This window comes from Aulonocara sp. 'chitande type north' Nkhata Bay, linkage group LG15 (genome assembly GCF_057382095.1).
Source record: "Aulonocara sp. 'chitande type north' Nkhata Bay isolate Kocher_YH1m ecotype deep benthic linkage group LG15, A_spYH_male_GT1.1, whole genome shotgun sequence".
NCBI lineage: Eukaryota > Metazoa > Chordata > Actinopteri > Cichliformes > Cichlidae > Aulonocara > Aulonocara sp. 'chitande type north' Nkhata Bay.
The window spans coordinates 20031487-20053222 of record NC_141358.1 but is presented as its reverse complement, the minus strand read 5'-3'; the positions used below and the strand labels follow the sequence as shown (position 1 = coordinate 20053222).

The 21736-nt window shown below is 40.8% G+C and overlaps 3 protein-coding genes across 4 annotated transcripts in view; 2 read left to right on the top strand and 1 right to left on the bottom strand.

Moving 5' to 3' along the window:
- Positions 1–1675: 1675 nt before the first annotated feature.
- sprtn (SprT-like N-terminal domain) lies at positions 1676–7029 on the bottom strand. Its single transcript, XM_086264868.1, has 5 exons — positions 6168–7029; positions 5936–6035; positions 5605–5733; positions 4128–4410; positions 1676–3457 (listed from the first exon to the last, which is right to left on the bottom strand). The coding sequence occupies exons 1-5, from the start codon at positions 6497–6499 to the stop codon at positions 2436–2438; spliced, it is 1866 nt and encodes a 621-aa protein (XP_086120994.1). The 5' UTR covers positions 6500–7029; the 3' UTR covers positions 1676–2435.
- A 235-nt stretch (positions 7030–7264) lies between these two features.
- exoc8 (exocyst complex component 8) lies at positions 7265–12222 on the top strand. The gene is made up of 4 exons (XM_086264866.1): positions 7265–8547; positions 9522–9775; positions 10203–10451; positions 10847–12222. The coding sequence occupies exons 1-4, from the start codon at positions 7395–7397 to the stop codon at positions 11249–11251; spliced, it is 2061 nt and encodes a 686-aa protein (XP_086120992.1). The 5' UTR covers positions 7265–7394; the 3' UTR covers positions 11252–12222.
- Positions 12223–16380: 4158 nt separating this feature from the next.
- trim67 (tripartite motif containing 67) overlaps positions 16381–21736 on the top strand; it is a 67316-nt gene continuing 61960 nt past the window's right edge. The window contains exon 1 of one of the 2 annotated variants that reach the window (XM_086264864.1): positions 16381–17349. In XM_086264864.1, the coding sequence (XP_086120990.1) occupies positions 16381–17349 (969 nt within the window). The remainder of the gene's footprint in view (positions 17350–21736) is intronic. The other variant, XM_086264865.1, reaches the window with a different exon arrangement.

Here is a 21736-nt window from a genome sequence, read left to right as displayed (position 1 = left end):
ATTACCAGAAGCAGTCTGAAAGTAGGATTGAGCCACGATTTCATGTTGTTTATGCCAAATTCTGACCCTACCATCTGAATCTTACAGCAGAAACCAAGTCTCATCAGAACCGGCAATGTTTTTCCTGTCCTCTGTTGGTGACCCTGTGCCACTTATGTCAGCTAAGACTCATGTCTTAGCTGACGTGAGTGGTGCACAGTGTGGTTTTTTGTTACTGTCACCACTCAAAGTTGGATGTCTTGCATGTTCACAGATGCTTTTCTGCATATCTTGGTTGAAACAACATATTTGAGATAATCTTGCCTTCACATCAGCTTGAATCATGTTCCTTTTATGTCTGTTATCAACAAAGCATTTCTGCCACTGGATATTTTCTCTTTTTCTAGCCATTCTCTATAAACTCTTCAGATGGTTGTGTGGGAAAATCCCAGTAAATAAACAGTTTCTGAATTACTCAGACCAGACCATCTGGCACCACATCCAAAGTTGCTTAAATTGCCTTTCTTCTTAATTCTGGTTGGTTGGTCTGGTTTGAACTACTGTATATTTTCTTTATCATTTTTACATAGCTAAAAGCATAGAGTTGCATCTTCAGTGGTGTTTTTAGTGTCAGCTGTAATTTGGCAATAACAAACTTCACCCCAATGAATAGAGTTTACCGTATTTTTCAGTAGAAGCTGTTGTGCATTCAAGTACAAGATTTTAGATATTTAAGCGTAGTAGTTTTTTGAGAATCAAATATAAAAGCCACCCTTGCCTTTTTCCCAACAGTATTTCCTCTGTGCCTGTGGAGCCAGATGGCAATTAAAGCTGCAGCAGCAGACTGAGGTAATTGACATGCTGCTGCCGACATGCTTTGTTGACGCCCCTGGCATTGCTCCAGTCTTTCCTGCAGGAACAGGAGGGCGTAGTCATGATCAGCAGCTGGCCTCACGCTGCCTGACCTCTGCCCTCATCCTCTTCTCCGTCTTTCTGCTTACCCACCAGCTCTGCTACACCCACTTGTCTGTCTCCCGTTCTCTCTCTTGAGTATGACTAAAGCGTTTGTGCTATTTAAAAAAACCCAAACTATCCAGAGTACTTTTGATCAGATGGTTAAAGTGATCTGAAGTAAACTGCATTTAAGTAAATAATGTTAGTCTTACAAAACTAAAACATTTTCACTGGCGATCTTAATATAATAATGGTCAAAAGGACATTTGTCTGATGTAGGCTGAGGAAACAACTATCAGGTTAAATCTATGATTTACTCTAAGACATGCTTGATTAAATATTGACTTGTTGACACATAAATTGGTCTTCAGTGGTTTCTGTGGGGAAGCCTGTAAGGTTTGGTTTATGTTTCTGCTACCTTAACATGATTAAACTTTTCTTTTCTTGTTTTCACTGAAAAATCTTGAAAATTCATAAAGAAATTGACTGCATTTTATAGTCAATGTCCAAATACAGGGTTAAGTCTAGACACTAATCTAGTCTTCTCATCACTTGATCATCAAGCAAATAATACATCACACCTCATCTGTATTGTTTACTGCTAATCATTATGTTAGCACAGTGCTAAAAGCACAGCAAATACCTGATAAGCATTTAGCTCAAAGGGTACAAAGTTTAGATTTTTACCACTTTCTTCTGGATATTTAATCATTACACAAGACAACCGTTGAATACTGGCATTGAATTCACTCCACACTGAAATATTCAGTCAAACAGACCAATAAAAATATTTTACTTGGCAATTAAAACCCAAACAGATGAATAAAATATTCAGGTAGAAATCTGTAACGTTTTAGTCATCCAAGTATTTCTTGTACTGAGGATATCACTGGTGAAGTGTTTTACTGAGTAAATTCAAATGTCCTTGCACCACCTGACCCCGCAGGCTGGGTGCAGTGCAAATGTGATGACCTGCAGAAATAAATAGCTAGTAAGTGCGAAACCTGACTCCTACAGATCAGATCAGCAGAGAACAGACGGCGTCTCCTGTTGTCTGAAGGGCAGCAGATGCAGACCTGAGGTTTGGGGGGTGGGGGTACATCCCACTGCAGGAACCACAAATCAATAATATCCACTTCCAGAGGAGACAAAAATAGGTTTTGCAGGCTAAGACAAAACGGTTTCTGAATTCAAACCATAACCGGTAATATCACACTGACGTTCTTCCGCAAAACACTGCTGTCATAGTTTTCTAATGCAGTCCAGTTCAGTGAGGAATTTTGTTACAGCAGACATAAAGTCATGCAGTGAAATCGCAGAAGTAATCATAGTGTGATAGAAAGTAGGAGAATGTCATTCTTTAAATTGTCAAAATCATTAAAATCACTATGCCACGTCTTACTGAACAAACAAGGATAAAATTTTATTGAACATCCAAAGTTAAGAAGTTTTAGTGCAACATCAAACTTATTCTGACTTTCTAAAAGTTATCACCTCCTTATTCAAGAGAGGCAGGAATCAAGATGCTCATTGATCTTTGACTCCTGGATCTTTGCTTGGCACACTGGACAACAGACCATCACTGCAAAGGAGGAGGAGGATGAAGAAGAGGAGGCAACACTGTGCAGTCCTGCTGAGGACTGCAGAGAAGCAGAAGAGGAGGGTGTGGTGGTGGCACTGGTAGTTCTCTGCAGCACTTCTGGTGATTTTGCCTTAATTGATTCCTTCGATGTTGCTGAATCGCTGCCTAAGGTCTTCTGGAAGAAGTCAAAGATGCTGGCAGAGCTGCTGCGGTCATCCCACGCCCTCTGTCTTGGCGTCTGATTCCTACCCACAGCCGCTGATGTGCTGTCACTGTCAGAATTAGTAAAATACTTGGACTGTACAGGTCTTGAAGTGCTACCCTGGGATCCGGTTGTAACTACAGATGAGACCTTGGAATGGTTTGTTATGTCAGGCCTGGGACTGGGCGTGCTGGGAGAGGAAGTCAAATGATTATTTTGTTGTTTTTGAAATATAGAGGAGGCAGAAGCAGCATTTGTGGAAGACTTTGGTGATATCAGTGAGTCTCTTTTGGTCTCTGACTTCCTGAGGCTTGTGCTATTAAAAAGGTCGTCAATGGAACTCTGTTTGATCTTATCTCCTCCTTGGCTGCTACTACTGCTCTGGGATTTTGGCATTTTCACTGGTGAACCGTTTATGTTGACAAAGTGGCTCGCGTTGCCGACAGACCTCTTTACAGGTGGCTTTTTCCCCATGGAAGTGGATGGTCTGACTGAGGTAAAAGTGTTGGAAATCCCATTGGTCTTGTTAGAGTGAACAGGAGAGGAGACACTTTTAGTCAGGGACGATGGCGTGAAGAACTTCTTTGGGGAGGGGACAGGGTTGGACAATGGTGTTTTCACAACAGGAAGTGGTGGCCTGGGAGATGGCAAGGAAGACGTTGAGTCCTGAGACTTCCCCCCAAGGATGAAGCCTTTCCCACTAAATGGGATGATGTTCCTTATATCCTGTGATCCCGAACCTGGGACAGGAAATGATACAATTTAGAGTCAGCCATGCAATGTATTTAAATCCAGTAACTTAGTTCAAGTGGACGTGGTTTGCTTTTTCTTTAATTTCAGTTCTTATATTATATCTTTTTATATACAAGACCAGAGTTTCTGACAATAAAGTCAGTTCATTTAGATGCTCTAAATCAGGGGTGTCATACTCCTTTCACACTATGGACCACATACAGTCCACTTTGATCTTAAGTGGGCCTAACCAGTGAAACTCCTTTTTCTGAAAGTGTAAAGAAGTTAATAATATTATTATTATTACTATTATTATTATTATTAATTGTGTAGTAATTACACACTTAATGTTTCCAAAGCTGTCCAGTGGGTAAGCCTAGAGTCTCTGAGGGGCCAATTCAGTAAATACCATTCTTTATATTTCTTGCATGTTCTGTAGCAGGGGGTCATTTGATTTAAATTGATTTTACATGCTCAAGTTACTCAGTGGAAACAATCTATTCACAGTTAAAAGCGGTCAGGCATAAAAGCATGACATGACTGTTGTTTTGAGGCTGTCACAGAAAATTAAGAACATTTTTCATTGAGGTTTAAAATGTTTGAAATATGAACAAGATTTTCTTGTTTGTTGGTACAATGTTTTAAAGCTTAATACACAGGCGTGTACGGGCATGTTACCTGTAGTCGTACTTGAAGGCTTGCCACTTCCTGTGGCCTTCTTCTCTGAGGTCTTGCTGGTTTTTTTGCATTTTTTGCCATATCCTTCAGGCTCCTTGATTTTGGTGTATGTGCCACCACATGTTCTCTGGTGATCCTCCCACCAAGGGTCCAGAGAAGAAGGAGCTCTATTCATGGCCCTCTTCACGTAGCCAAAGTAGGGTTTACGCTTCTGGCAGGGCCCATCACACCGCCACCAGTGCTGCCGGTACACATCAACCTCATCGTGGAAGCTGTGGTAGATCTGATGAAAGAAAGGAAAGATGGGAAGACATAAGTTTATGAAAATGGGCATGGATGCCAAACATGACCAATCCAGCCCAATAGACTGGTAAATTGACTGATTCTTACAGCTTTTCTACTCTCCCGGAGTACTCAAAGCGCTCTATACAAGGATACTTGACATGCAGACTGGAGGAGGCAGGGATCGAACCACCAAGCTTCCAATCAGCAGTGACCTGCTCTACCTCCTGAGCTACAGCCACCCCAATGAATGGGTTTACAAAAAATTGCTGTAGAAGCATTAACAATTGAAGGTTTTCTAAAATAAAAATCCAGCATGAAAATGAACGAAGACATGAATGCATGTAATTTTGAGCTTTTACTGATTTCTGTTGTCTCTTCAGGATGGAATAATGGTACAGCATTCAAAAACAAGAAGTGGATGTCAAAGTTTGAATTTATTTTGGATTTCCTCTAATCCTCAGTGTCAAGCTCAAATATATACATGCATTCACTTAAATATTTTAATAATTGCTGGTGGAGGTTCTACAATGTCTTTTAACTTTTAATAAATGTACTAACTTCTTGTTAGTGATCACGATTCGCTCCAAATGGTAATTTTTCTTTGCCAGGACTCACTGGACTGACCAATACTCAGAGCAATACGAAAGGCCAAGACACTTAGATAACTCTCCATCTTAGATTTTCACAACTTTGGATGTGTCACTGCTTTGGCAGGGTCTGGAAAAAGACCCAAACTATCATCCTGAGATGAGAGGAAGTGAGTTTTAAATGCCAACAGGAGTGATCAAATATCCAGCCAGAATTACACCAGAAGCTTGTTAATGGCTACCAAAAACATCTGTTCAAGGTGCAAATTGCTAAGGAACATTTAACCAAATACTAGTGGGATTGTATGTTTAGATTTGGGCCTATATGCAGTTTTGATCCAGTGTGGATTAGAGAAAATCCTAAATGAATTCAAATGTTTCTTGATTACTTTGCTGTTCAATCACTGCACCCTGAACAGCAGTTCAAACAAATCATTAAAAGCCTCAAATTCCCATGACATTCAAGCCCATGATGCCTATATGTAAACTTCTGAATACAACTGTAAATTTGAAGGTTTGTATGTATACGTGGTCCACAAAACAGAATAAGTTTGAAAATGTCTCTTATGGGACTACCAGTTCAATGCTCAAGAACATACACTTACAGTGATCTTGGTCCCACTGGCTTTGTTGATCCGGTTCATGTGTTTGCAGAACTCAGGTCCGTGGCCATCTCTGTCCCGGTTATTTTGTGTCACAAACAGGAGAGCGTGAATCATTTCATGGAGAAGGGTCTGTGGCAACCAGGGAAAAATAAACTGATTAAGAACATGAAAATTGTCCTCTTTTACAAGGATTACAAGCTCTAATCTATCACACTGTCACACATTCACTGCTGGGGTTAGGAAGGTAAAATGATAGATGTATAAATTTCATCCCCTACAACAAGCTCTTTCCCAGTGTTTCTGATGTGAATGGTGTTCAGGTCGACCTCACCTCTACCAGGTCTTTTCTGGGTCTAAGCTTCAGCAGAGGCTCACTCAGCCTGATTGAACACAGTCCACCTCGACCCTCATAAGAACAAACTCCAGCACACCTAAGAGAGAAAAAAAAAGAGGAGCAGGACACATTACAGACATGCAAAACCAAATCCCGCACAAAAATCAAAGGTGTTATTGTGTAGACAACTTTGTGGGAGTTAACAAGAACAAAAACATGCATGACTTACAACGTCATTCTCGAGCTCCACTTCACCTCCACACCGCTAAGTTTACCCCAGAAGAACATGTCATTGAACTCCAGAAACATAACCCTGACGTCGGGGTTAGGGTCAAGCATCTCCCAGGACTCGTCCACAATGGACATTGGCCTCTCAAGCTGGGGATTCGGTTTCCAGTAGGGAACAACATCGCTACCACCTCCAGCTACCTCCACTCTCCGTTTCTTACTGCTCTGCCCGAAACTATCATCTACAGTACCACTTGTTGAAGATAATAAAGCCTGGTATTCCTGATCAAACTGCTCCTGCAGCCGAATAGCGAGCAGGAAATCCTCATCCATGACAAGAGAGAAAAGTTTTGTGGTTGTTTTGATGATATTTGTTGTTATGTTATTTGTTTTTAGTTAGCTTGTCAGCGCCAACTAGCTAATGCAGTTTGTACAGGTCTCAAACAGGCGGTAGCATTACGTCGTCCCAAAATGTAGTCTGACAGATTACCAATACGTCCAAATACTTTCTGTCATGTAACTTCTGTCATGAAATTTTCAGTGACATTTTCATATTACTAACCGTCAGACCAAAGCTAGTGCGAAGATCCGTGTGTCAAGTCTGTCACAATAGGACAAAATAAATTCCGGTACGGGTTTCAAAGTAAAACAATTAAGTAGTTTTAAACGACTAAGTAAGTTTTAAGTAAAAGCCTGTTTTCAATATGGCTATTTTCTTTGTTGTTTTGATGTATAAGTTTAAAATATCAAACTATCTGCATATGCGTTCTGTAGCATCTACTAATATTTTTTTTTCTAAAATGGAACATTCTTTCAATCATAAAATGCTATATCCGGTTTAGTTTTGCCTAACTACCATAAACTCGATTATGTAGTCAAGCAACGTCTTTGCAATGGATTATGGGAACTGTAGTGTTGTTCATTTCAAGTAGTTTCCGCCAGTTAAATAAATAAAAGCAACACGGCTTTCTAATATAAATCATTAACATATGTTAAATTATATTAAAAAATAAATATAAGACCCATTATGAACGACCTATGATCATTTAGATTTTTTAAAATTGTTTTATTATTTTTTTGTATCCCGTGACGTTCCAGGGTGTCAACTTCCTGTTTAGGCTACAAGCGGATATGAACCAAGGAGCCTCGATGAACTGTTTCTCTGTCCAGTTTTTTCTACATTTTCTCAACAATTTATCTCAATAAGTAAACAGTTACACGGCAAAAGATGTCGGAAACGGGGAACCGACTACGGAAGCAGCTCGAATCGCCCAATTTCGACCCGCAAAATTACGTCAAGCAGCTGTCACAGCAGTCCGATGGCGACAGGGATTTGCAGGAGCACCGACAAAAAATCCAAAACCTTGCCGACGAAACGGCTCAAAATCTGAAGAAAAATGTTTACAAGAATTACAGACAGTTCATCGAAACAGCCAAAGAGATTTCCTATCTGGAGAGCGAAATGTACCAGCTGAGCCACATCCTGACTGAACAGAAGAGCATCATGGAGAGTATCACTCAGGCCCTGCTGTCCACAGATAAGGATGAGACGTCTAAAGAGATGCAGGCAGCTTTTCCCAAAGAGACTGAGGAGGTGAAGCAGAGGACCCTCACCTCACTGCTGGAGAAAGTGGAAGGGGTTAAAAACATCATGGACACCCCAGGCAGGCACCTTATCTACAATGGGGACCTTGCAGAGTTTGATGTTGACAACATGTCCCCCATTCAGAAGGTGCACGCTTTCCTGATGAATGACTGTCTGCTGATTGCCACCTGGCTGCCTAACCGCCGTGGCACGGTTAAGTATAAATACAACGCTCTGTATGACCTGGAGAGCTTTGCTGTAGTTAACGTGAAAGACAACCCACCAATGAAGGACATGTTCAAGATCCTAATGTTTCCAGACAGCCGCATCTTCCAGGCAGAGAACAGCAAAGTTAAGAAAGAGTGGTTGGAGATCCTAGATGAAACCAAGAAAAACAAAGTCTCCAAAGACAGGCATAAGAAGGAGGAGGAGGTCCCCACTTCTCCTGTTAGAGCTGAGGTATCCACCAATCCTTTTGATATGGATGATGATGAAGACACGGTTGATGGTGAGGAGAGCGTGAATCTTAGCCTTGAGTGGATCCAGGAGCTGCCAGAGGATCTGGATGTGTGCATTGCCCAGAGAGACTTCGAGGGTGCTGTTGACCTGCTGGACAAGCTCAATGAGTATCTCAGAGATCAGCCTGTCACCCCGAAGGTTAAAGAGCTTAGGGGGAAGGTGGATGAACGTGTGCGGCAGCTGACAGAGGTCCTGGTGTTTGAGTTGTCTCCAGATCGGTCACTTCGTGGCGGTCCTAAAGCAACCCGGCGGGCTGTTTCCCAGCTCATCAGACTAGGTCCTTTTTTTAAAATCAAAAATAACAAGTTTGCACACATCACCAAAACAAATAACACCTGTCTGCTATGATCTCACTTTATATTCAGTGTATTCACAGTAAGGATGTGCTCAGCCCTCTCACAGGGTTTCCACAATTCACTGTTCATTATTTGGGGAGTTTAGCTCATTCTCTTCCATCATTTGCATGGACTTGACTTTCAAATTGCTTGTTGTCCGAGTTCGACCTTGGATGCAGTTAAAGTGTAATTTTCAGACAAATAAGCTGTGCTTGCGGTGATCTGTATGTATTCACTGTTTTTCCCCTCATCTTCAGTCAAGGTGAATATTCTCAAACTACTTAATTAAGAAAATAACTTTCCTATTCAGAGCACTAAGAGAACTAACCTCATGATAGTTTATATATAGTTTACTATTTATTTTTTGTCAGAACTGTTCTTGAATGACCGAATGTTATAAAACCTTAGAAATTTGTATTTTGCTTTGGTGCAGAACAGCTTCGAGTGGATCCATTTTTAATTATGCCCGAGTTTTGCAAACAGACTCCCACACACTGACTGGTTTGCAAAAACATGTTTATTTGCAATTTTTCAGTACTTGACCTTTTTCGGGCAAAACATTATCCTTTAGCAGGAGTATGTAGGGTATAAACCTCTTTTAAAACTCAATCAAAAGGAAAGAGAGAGAACATTTTGTCTCCTGTCACTACACTCCCAGGTATTCTTTATGTAGTCAAGGAGAGTTTGCCATCCAGTTTACTTTTTTTCCCCATTAAGCTTAATAGGTTTCAAGACATATACTAAAAACGTACCAGAATCAGCTGAGAAATAGCTACACATGTTGTACATTTACAGTCATAAATATAAAGGCCCTCAGATTCCCATAATGCATCACAGTTTGCATGTATTTGCAAAAATACAATGTAATTGCCATGAACATCTGTACTGTCTCATCACACAGTCATCTGTGTTTCAGGCCAGTCCACCAAAGCCTGTGAGCTCTTTCTGAAGAACCGCGCTGCTGCAGTGCAGACTGCTATACGGCAGCTTCGCATCGAAGGAGCCACGCTGCTCTACATCCACAAACTCTGCAACATATTCTTCACCAGCCTGCTGGAGACGGCCAAAGAATTTCAGATGGACTTTGCCGGGAACACAGGCTGCTATTCTGCCTTCGTGGTCTGGTCCAGATCAGCCATGAGGATGTTTGTGGACGCCTTCAGCAAGCAGGTAGTTAAAATGTCAGATGATAAAACCCTGAGTAATAGGTACGTCCCCTATGATTAGAAGATATGTAACATCTATCATTTGTATATTCTGCATTGTTTATAGCTAAAAACATACTAAGCTACTGAGACATGATGCAATATTTGTGTGTTCCGGTGGTGTTCTTAGGTATTAATGGTTTAAAATATGCAAATAACCAACAATGTGTTTTGGTATACAGAGGATAAGCTTCTGGATCTCAGGTGTATAAAAAAAGTTGAGTTGTTTTAGTAATAAAAAAAGCCATCTGAGAAGGGCAAAGAACTGAAAAGCATTGCTGCAACACAAGAGGATCTCTTAAATGGCAGCCAGAGCATGCAGCGTGCAAGTTAAAATTTATGGTTGTATGGTTTTCTTAATAAAGTACATTTTTTTATTTCCTCGTTGCTAGGTGTTCGACAGTAAGGAGAGCCTGTCGACAGCAGCAGAGTGCGTTAAAGTGGCTAAAGAACACTGTCAGCAGCTCACCGAGATCGGCCTGGACCTGACCTTCACCCTGCAGTCCCTGCTGGTCAAAGACATCAAGGCAGCGCTCCAGAGCTACAAAGATATTATCATCGAGGCCACGAAACACAGAAACTCTGAGGAGATGTGGAGGAGGATGAACCTCATGACTCCTGAGGCTTTGGCTAAACTTAAGGTGGATCTGAATTATTTCTGTTTTGTCTCTTGGTTCTTACGGTTTCTCACTCAGTCTTTTGTTTTCTTCAATTGTTGATTGTTTAATTGTTTTTAACCAAGAACCTCCTAAATTGAGTAACAGAAAGCAAAGCTTTGATAATCTGGTATTAATCTGCTTAAATGATTCAACTGTTGAAATTTTTCCACTGTGAACCTTTAAAGCTCCTTTTTATATAATTTCATATTTTGGGGGTTTTGCATGCTTAATTATGTTGTAATTTCTGGAGGCAGGGATTTTGGCTTGTGTGCTTAGAGCTTCTGTTACAACAAATGCTGAGGATTTCATATGAAAGCTGCCACAAATCACTGTTTTCCTTTACCTGCTGCAACATTAACATATTTATCTTTGTGCAGGATGAGATGCGCAGTTGTGGCATTAACTTTGAGCAGTACACAGGTGATGACTGCTGGGTGAACCTGAGCTATACCGTCGTGGCCTTCACCAAGCAGATGATGAGCTTCTTAGAGGAAGGCCTGAAGCTCTACTTCCCTGAGCTGCACATGGTGCTGCTGGAGAGCCTGAGGGAGATCATCCTGGTGGCCGTACAGCACGTAGACTACAGCCTCCGCTGTGAGCAGGACCCTGAGAAGAAAGCCTTTGTCATGCAGAATGCCTCCTTCCTCCACGACACCGTGCTGCCGGTGGTTGAGCGGAGGTTTGAGGAGAGCGTGGGGAAGCCGGCCAAGCAGCTGCAGGACCTCAGGAAGAGCACGAGGCCGGTACGAATCAACCCCGAGAGCACCACATCCGTGGTCTGAGACCGACAGGAACTTCTGTGGCTTGAATTGAGGCGCAAGAATGGCGGCCATGAAACACCTACACACTCTCTAAATGACTGTTCTTGCAATTTCAACTCCCAATTTAGAAATAAACATAGCACCTTTTGGTTGTTTTTATGCTGCAGGACAGGAAATCACTGGATACATCACAGAAAAGAGTCGCAATAGCACTAGAATAAGACAGCTTAAAGTGCCCATATTATAATCATTTATAGGTTTTTAGTTTTAGTGGTTCATCAGAATTTTTTTCTCAATATTTTTTTCTCAATATTTTTCTCATACTGGCTCCAAATAAAGTCCAGCCTGCTTTGATTTATCAGCCTGTCCAGTCAAAATGAGAAATGGTTTTCTTGCCATAACCTTACAAATAGAGACGCAACACTCAGTAAGAAAACCCACACACATTTCAACCAGAACCGGAAACAAGGCAGCTGTTTGTTCTTTTTAAGGGCAGGTCACACTAGCCAATAGCTAAGGTGTTGCACTAATCTGATACAGATAAATCACAGATGAAAACCTGGATCACAAATGATGTGCTCCAGGCAGTGGGAGAAAATAACCTGCATTATCCTAAACTTTTGTAACTTTGCAAATGTTTTACATGCATAAAAAAATAACCAACAGCTAAACTCAAAATGCATAATGTATTAACAGTGATTATTGACACGTGATAACTAAGGAGACTAAGCTCTTCTGAAAGAGGTGCAATGATTGTGTGAGGCTGATGAATCTATTGATCAGACAAACACTATAATTACCATGATGGCTAAAGATCATTTTATTTGAAAGTTTAATTTTGAGGCTACTTATTCGACCGTTATTAGACACTAAAGTATTCAAGCACACAAGGACTTGATTAAAAGGGATGACTGAAGTGAAATGCACTGCTAAATGTTTTCTGTTATTCAAAAATAACACACGGAAATGAATAAAGATCATTATGCACAGAGTTCTCATTTTATCAATGATGAAGATGTTTAATTCATTTCAGTTTTATTTATATATCATTAATTGACAACAACAGTTGGCCCAAGGCCGTTTCTGTTTCAAGTTAAAGACCCTACAATATTAGAAAGAAACCCCAACAATCCCACAACCTCCTGTGAGCAAGCACTTGGCAACAGTGGGAAGAAAAATCTCCCATTCAACAGGAAGAAACCTCTGGCGCCATCTGCTGCCACTGGTCGGGGGTGATGGGGAAAGAAAGAGCAGAGAGACCGGACAAAAGGCAGACTAGGAGAGAGAGCTAGAGATGAATAATAAGTAATGATTAAATCCAGTAGTGGTGTATAAGGACACAGAGAGTGAAAGGAGACACGTGAAGAAGAAACGCTCAGTGCATCATGGGAAGCCCCCCCCACCCAGCGTCCAACCGACCGTAACCCTAAAGGAAAAGTTTAAGCCCAAGCATTAAAGTAGAGAGGGTGTCTTGTCTCCCAGATGCAAAACTGAGTGAGATTCACAACACAGAAGCATTTTACTTCTGCTATGAAGGAATACAATTTATCTGCATAACATTTTCATTGTAACAATAAAGTAAAGCATCTAAAAGAAGCAGATGGTGTGTCACTGGGGGGAAAAAGTATCTTAACATGAATTGTAAAACAGTAAATGAAATGAAAGAAGTGTTGTTCTTGCTGTACTAAGTGAAACTGAGTGCAACACGGTATGGTGTATTTTCTCATCTTCTAATTTTGGCTGGCATGTTTGCTCAATAACTCAGCAGTGTTTCATCTTTTCCTTTTTTGTCCATGGTGCATAAAAGAAGCGCTCCCTATCAGCAACCTTTCCTTACAGCAAACGGTTTTACTTTTCATGTAAAACTGTAAAACTGTTTGCTGGGAGTCTTGTGAAAAACACAAGTTTAGATAATAATAATGGTACCCATTAGCATATAGTAATGTAAAGCAGATTAATGTAACAAATATTTAACATTAGTTGGTGTGAGCCTGCTTTAATAGAAAAGGCTTACAGTTACTACATTAATAAATCCCTCTGTGGTCTTTGCTGCCATTTTTAGATCATGTTCGCATCAAATCTCTCTTAAAAGAAATACTATTCAGTACATTAAGATTCAAAGGACTAATCATTTTTCTGCACAACCCCAGCCATTTGAATATATATACCTCTGTGATGCCATGTTATATAGATGTCGATATATACTGCATACTAGGTGTGTCTGCTGTTTTCAAACTTGTAGCTCCAAGGCATCAGGCAGCAGCTGTTGTTCACCTCCAAAAGATTTCTGCAGTTTCAACATGCTGATAACTGTGAAATGTGTGGTGCAGGTAGTTTAATAATCCTCATGCTCAGACTAGTATTTGCCAGACCAGTCATGATTTTTCTATATGACCCCATTCTACCTTATTTGATACACTTAGTGGAGGTCAAAAAGGATTGATTTTCTTAATGGATACAGAGAAGGGCTGGATTTATGTCAGCTGTATCTATTTTTCTGTGGTTATGCAAAACTAAAGCCTTATGGCATGTAAACTAAATTAAACCAAAAAAAATGAGTTGATCATTGGGTTACGCTACATTGCCCTCTTGTGGCCGTTAGAATTAGGGGGAATTAAATTAAAATATAGTTGATTTTATTATAACTCAGTTTTTGAGCTTCTTGGATCAAGTTTTGGCAGTCGAACCGTTTATGAACACAGCTCAACAGTTTAAGTGTTAAACTTTAGTTTCTGGACAACATCCTAAAATCCAACAGTGACAAAGTGTTCAAGAAACATCAGTGAACATAAATCTGTTTGACTGCTCTTCCTCCTGCAGTAAAGCCGGTCTGGTGGCACTACCGTAATGACGAGCAGTTCCTCCTCTTTCTGTTAAAGTGTTTCCCAACAGTCACAGAGTCAACGAAAACATGACAGCTGATATTTTTAGATGCGATTGAGCACATGATTGTTCTTTCTGCTTCACAGCTCATCTCATCATAATCACTGATGTGATCGAGGGCTCGAGGAAAGCCTCAGCTTAGGGAAGAGGCATCAGGCTGGTGGGATTATTTGAGGGAATTCAACCAGTCAAACTATAAGTGAATACAAAGCACGTAGTTCATGAGACGAACAGATAATAGTTTGCTTCTTTTTCAGTAAATGGTGTTGCGAAGATATTGATCTCAAAATTTCAGCTATTAAGTAAAATTTTGACCTGCTTATCTTAAAATTTTGAGATAACACAAAATGTTGATATTAAACCAAGAATTTTGACTTAGATCATTTTTTTTTCTTTTTAGTGGGGGAAACAAACTTCTGTAGTGACAAGTACAACCTTAACTATAAATCCTATATTAACATTTATATTAACAAAGGGTCAAGTAATGATTTCTAATATGAACTGGGTTGATTAACGTGAGCAGCCCACAGAGACCCTCAACTCTACAGTTCCTTTCTACAGAGATCTAAGTGTAATATTCCTACTGACTGTTACTGTACTGTGGTTGAAATAAGTGATAGCTCAAGTTTGAACTGAAGCAGCAGGCAGATTTCTTTCAGACACAGAAACCTGCTGTCCAAATTAAACAGCCAGATGTTTCCTTCAAGAGCTGGTGGGGGACAAAACTGAGATAAATGCTGAAATCGAATTTGTCAAATGTCCACAAACATAATATAAAAACTAATGTAGCTCTGTTGATAACATGAAAATGTGGAAATAAATTGAAACTGACGAAGGTGATTCCCACCCACTCATCCATCTTCTTCCACTCATCACAGTGAAGCTCGAGCCTCAGCTGCCACATAGCAAAACACGGGGGTGTTGCAGGGCTGACACAAAGAAACAACCACTCACATTCACCCCTACAGCTAATTTAGAATCACCAATCTACCTAACCCCACTAACTGCCTGTCTGAGTACCTGGAGAGGACCCACTCGGCATGAAAATTCCACACAGGAAGGTCTCAGGCAGATTGGATAGTGGATTCAAACCCCAAACCTTTTTGCTGTGAAACAACAGTGCGAACCACTTCTCCACTCTGCCGTCCAGGTCTGATAGCATGATTCCCACCAATGTGGTACAAAAAAGAATCTGATTTTTATATTTTAGTAATTAAAGCAAGTTATTCATCTTCTTAAAATTCAGCTCAGATTAATTTTACATTAAAAAATCTTTTATGACTGCAGTGTTGGAAGAACGCAGTGCTCGCCTTTTTTTCTTCCTTGGAGAACAAATGTGTAACTGAAGATCAATTTTTTAGAGTAAACATCCTCGTGATGGATTATGCTGGAGTGAGGTTCTCTTCGGTGATAGTTAAAGGTTATGCTTGGCAATGACACTGCAGGATGTTCCACATCTGCAGAGATCTCTGCTTTAACGTGGCTGTGCAGATGCCCGCTCTCATTTCACTGCAGAGCAGATCTGAAACCCAGGTAATGGGATGCTAATTGGGCTAATAAATGGAAAAGCTGTCCCAGTGTGTCGGATTAATCTTGCTCCCCAAAGGACTTCAGTCATGCCCGCTGTCTAGTCAATTAAATGTTTAGTTAACACAAAAGACTAATGGGAAAAAACACAAAGGTTACCGGATCGAAGTGGCTTCAGATGGTCCCTCATCCATTTTGAGCCTGCATGGAAACTCCTATTAAACTTAGTTTAATCCATTTTTATTGATTGCATGTACTTCTGCTATCACGTTTGATTTGTTTCAGACTAACAGGCAGAACAAATGCAGAGTATAGAGGCAGTCACAATAAATGATCCGCTTCAGCATTATCATTTGACATAATGATAGCAGTTACTGTCCTTGTATACTGGCAGAAAGAAGCTCAGATGAAGAAAGTTTAAGTTTTTACCAGCTATAACACATTTAAGGAGCGATCCCCCCCCCCCCCCCCCCTTTTTATTTCAATGTTTGCATTTTTTGGTAAAATACATAGAAAGAAAGAAAGAAAGAAAGAAAGACTACAAAATTGCAGGGATTGAATCAAATTCTTCTTCTTATCATTTTCTATCTAGTAATCTTAGAAAATAAACCAATGTTGTGGACAAAATTAAGAAGAAAGAAGTGAATTACATAACTGAAGCGTTAGCTTAAATATGTCAAATCAAAGTAATTTGAGAAAAGGAGCAGAGATCCTCTTTACCAACCATAATAATCTAAAATATGTGGCGTTTCAAATCCTCCAAATTAGCTCGATCAGTCAACCCAGATCACAATCTCCGCCCCTCTTTACGCATGCGCAAAGTAGTGTGGGGAGCTGTCCAGTCACTCGGTGCTGGAGCGTTCTCGGAGAAGCAGCTTCCCCTCTCCGGTCCACCGACACAGACGGGAGCGATGGAGGAAGAGTTGAAATGCCCCGTTTGCGGGTCTCTCTTCAAGGACCCCATCCTGCTTCCGTGTTCCCACAACGTCTGCCTGGGATGCGCTCGGAACATCACCGTCCAGACCCCGGAGGGGGAGACCCCGGTGCAGAGCCGAGCCTCGGGCAGCTCTGACTACGACTACCTGGACATGGACAAGATGAGTCTGTACAGCGAGACGGACAGCGGATACGGCTCCTACACGCCGTGCCAGCTCAAGTCTCCAAACGGGGTGCGGGTGTTTCCGCCTGCGATCCCCCACCGACAGTGCACACTCACCTGTCCGCTGTGCCACCGGAGCGTCTCTCTGGACGAGCGGGGGCTCCGGGGTTTCCCTCGGAACCGGCTGCTGGAGGCCATCGTGGCGCGGTACCAACAGACCCGCGGCGCCTCCTCCTCATCTTCCAACGCGGTGAAGTGCCAGCTGTGCGACCGCAACCCGGTGGACGCGGCGGTGATGTGCGAGCAGTGCGACGTCTACTACTGCAACGCCTGCCAGCAGCGATGCCACCCGTCCCGCGGTCCCCTCGCCAAGCACCGACTGGTGCCGCCGCCAAACAAGGCGGCAGGAGCGGGGGCTAGCGGAGGCGGCGGTGGTCAGCAGCCGCCCGCCACCGCGCGGAAACCGGCGACGTGCGTGGATCACGAAGCGGAAAACTTCAGTATGTACTGCAGCAGCTGCAAGGCTCCCGTGTGCATGAAGTGTCTGGAGGAGGGAAAACACGCCAAGCACGACGTCAAACCGCTGGCCGTGATGTGGAAGCAACACAAAGTGAGTGGACACGCACTCACAACATCCACAGAGTCAAGGCCGTAAGGTTCTGTTAGTGCGCTCATACTAATAATTAGACTATTGAATCCCAAAGAGCTGATTCATTACTCTCTCTCTCTCTCTCTCTCTCTCTCTCACACACACACACACACACACACACACACACACACACACACACACACACACACAGAGGCTACCAGAGGCCATTACCCGAAGTGCCCTGAGCTGATGATCAGCATCTCAAACATTTTCCTCTATCTATCTATCTATCTATCTATCTATCTATCTATCTATCTATCTATCTATCTATCTATCTATCTATCTATCTATCTATCTATCTATCTATCTATCTATCTATCTATCTATCTATCTATCTATCTATCTATAAATGACTGCTTCATACTTCATCATGTTTTCCACAGAAACAGAAAACACTCATGTGTGATCCTGTGCTGAGTGTGTGTGTGTGTGTGTGTGTGGGAATAACTAAACGAAATAGCAGTGATTCATCAGAACATAATTACTGTAGGCGTCAAAGCCCAGTGTGCTTCTGTGTGCACTGTGTATGTGTGTGAATGCAACATGCGTCATCACATGAAGGGTCGCACAGCGTTACTGCCCCACATCTGCACTGCAATGTATATATATATATATGATGTGGATGGTGAGTGTAGGCAGAGGAGGTCATCGCTATTCCTCAGGCGCTGGGATGAAGAAGCTCAAGTCATGAGTTTAAATGTTTCCCTGTCTGTGGCTGGTTATAATCTGACAAGAGAGTGAATTATAAAGTAAATAATTAGCATATCTACACTTTTTAAAAACATATCTGTTGATGTGGAATAAATTTAAGGCAATTACTTCAGTCTGAAGGAAAATGTTTACATTTTAAAAAATCTCGACTTGTATATTTGAAAATTGTTCTTGAAAACATGACTGCTGACGATAGCTGATGATGTACTATATATCATGCTGGGTATCTCTAATGATATGGACTGGACAGAGTGTTATGATTGCAAGGATGCCACGTCATTTGGTGGAAATTCAATTTATCAACCTACAGAGGACTGAATTCAAAAACACCTCAGAAATCAAAGTGTAAAAATTAAGGTTAGTCCATTTTTTCAAAACTTGGTACTCAGATGCAGTAGTTTGTTGTCACAATGTGCTTATATATGCCCGACCCTTGTCAGGGCATGCTCCTAATGAGACAATGGATGGTGTCCTGGGGGATCTCATACCAGATCTGGGAGGCATCCCAGAGGTGTTCTGTTGGATTTAGGTCAGGGGAGTGTGGGGGTGAGTCAGTGGTATCAGTGCCTTAATTCTCCAGCATCTGCCTCCATATTTTCACATGAGGCATTGTCATGCACAGGTAAGAACCCAGGTCCCACTACACCCACAGTCTAGGGTCTGACAATGGGTCCAACAATTTTATTCCTAATATCTCTATAAGCCACAGAAAATCACTGACCCTCCACCAAACTGGTCACGCTGAACAATGAACAAGCGTATTGTTTCCATGGCTTCTCCAGACCTTTGCTCATGATTAACCTGCCTCATGTGACACTGACTCTAACCAAATGAAAAACTAGTGAAGAAAAATTCAGAAATGATGAGGAGGTGGGTTGGCGGGCTGTCTCCTTGTTGCCCCACACCTAGTGATAATTTCATAACACCAAAAATGATTAGCAACCCTCTCTGCTACTCGATCAGATCAATATTCCAGACGTTTAACTGACTTGATGCTATACTCAGATTAAAACCAATTTCTTTCATTTTTTGAGAAGTGTATAAAAGAGGAATGGAAAATTCAGCTCTGAACGGTGAGGTCAATGTGGAAATATCGTTAACCTGTATTCTTTTTGATGGCCAGCAAGGGGAAACTCCGGTGGATGTTCTTGAAAGTCTAATTGTGTAAAAAATAGTCCCTTTTTTATGTCATCCGTGAACTAGTTTTTAATTTTCCTGATAATTTTACGGTCTTAGTCGGTAGTTTTAAGCCTTATTTAATACCACACGGTGATCATTTTGTAAATTCTAATCAATTTTTTGAGAAAAAGAGTAAAGCAGGATGTGATGTAGTGTGCAACAGGCTTGCAGCATGTTGTATTCTCAATTTCTCAGATAGATCCATATAAACAAGTCTCTGAAAACTCAAAAAAGAAATATTAAATAAGTATAAGAATGAAGAAAATGCAATTAACCCAAGACAGCAGTCAAACTCATGTTTATTTTCTTCTGCAAATTAGCAAATCTAAATATAGTTTTAGTTGAACATGTGAAAATATTTTTTTGAGATGTTATGTTCTAAGTAGAAGGCATTGTATACATTTTTGTTGTTCAAATTTAGATGATGAGGATGTAAACCCGAGGGGGTAGGGCTAAATAAGTATATACTTCTGCCTACTCCTTTTCAAACAACTGTATGGAATGATTTTATGAAATGTTGGTGAATGTATATGTTTGAAATAAAAAAGAACTGAACTGAAAACCAAAATAACAAACTTCAAGCTTCAAAATGTGCGGCATGGTGTCTACATGTGTCTTTAATATAGTATTTTTTGTTTTGACTAAATGAAAAATTTAAATGGCTTGCTCTACCTCTGCCTAAACATTTATTTTTGAAATCTCTAAACCCATTTTGTGTTTTTCCTTTAAACATGTACTGTAAATGCAATAAGTCTACTTTATAGTTGTTTTTGTCCATTTGATAAGCAAATATGTTGAATAAGCAAAGAAATGGATGGATAGATGGAATTAAATGATTAGGATGTTGGTGATTTTTCTTTGGCTTTGGCTAAAACGTTTTTTGAATTTTGTTTTTTTCGGGGAGGAGAACAATTCCTCTATAGTGTAAAAACCCTGCTTTGCTGTACAGCAATCCATCAGGGATTGTTGGATTTGTAAGGCAGGATACAGAAAGCAGACTGAGATTACAATGTTTGTTATCTTAACCTTAGTTTCTGCAAATATTTGTAACTGTATCAGAAAAATTGAGCAATTTCTTATGTACAAACTGCAAATAAACAGTGCATGGCTTTGCACCAAATCCTCATCCAGCAACCTTCTCAAACCTCTGCTCAGCATTGCTACAAACACCCAGTGGTGCCATCGCCAGATCTCAAGTGATGGTGGTGAGTTTTCCCTCTTTAGCCTGTGGACTTAAGGCAACATGGAGTATTATCGATCAATGGTTTCTCGTTAACTTAGTGGAGGTCTTATCATATTTCTTTATGAACGTGGTAAAACTGATTCTAATCCAAACAACTGATGCAGTTAGACAGTAAACCAAATTTGGTTTTGCATGTAAATCTAAAGTTTTGAAACTTAAGAAAAAAAATAGACAATTTTGGACTTTTGCATCACATTTTCCTCCTAGACATTAGGGTCCGAATGTGATTCAAACAGATCATGTTTGCAGTAATTCAGAACTTCTTGTTAGTGAAAAATGCAGTGGAGGACATTGAACTTGGCTTGTAATAATTTGGATAGTCGTCTTCATCTTATGTGAGTAAAACTTTCATTCATTCTACAATCAGAAGGGACAAGGTTTGGCTAAAAACCTACAACACTGTTCCTTATCCAAATTCATCCCTGCCTGCCAAAAAAAAGGAGGAACAAACCCGCCTGCTGGTTTCATTAATGGATGATTAAACTGATTTATGATTATTTCATTTCCTAATGACATTTTTCATTAATTTCAAAATCCAGGGTTGAGGTCGACTCAGGTTCATTCCTCTCGGGCTACGCGGTGACGTGACTTTGTAAACTCTAAACGATAGTGCTGTCTGTTATAGTTCATGTATCGTCATTATTTTTTTAAATTGTTTTTGAAGAAATGTTGGATTTGTTAATACGTGAGTCAAAATGTTTAGTCTTATAGTTATCACCATTATGATAATTATCATTATGGTAAAAAAAAGGCCTCAGGGTCTGGAAGTAAAGGAGTTTTAAGAAAATGTTTTAGCTACTTTTAAAGGCCCATAACGCGTTGAATGTTTATCCAGCCCGTGTCTCCTTTTAGATTTCAGCTTGCTTTCTGTTAGTAATAGAACATTTCATCCTCGCACTCCGATTTCATTTGTGTAAACTAAAAGCCATTTTTGCCTCTCTCCTGCTAAGTGGGTCATTGGGACTAATCTCTCAGTCTGCCTCTTGTGTTTTTTGTGTGATTTGAAGCCTCCAGACATTCCATTCATCATTTATCCGCCACACATCTCTTCGCCTCTTCTTGGCTTTCACTCATCTCTCACCTTCTCCTGTATCCCTCACTTTACCTCTTCATCTCTGTATCTTATTTACACTCTCCCCTCCCCCTCATTTACCTTCCCCTACCTCGTCTCGTCCTTCCTCCATCTTTCTCTCTATCGTCCTATCCCATAAATAA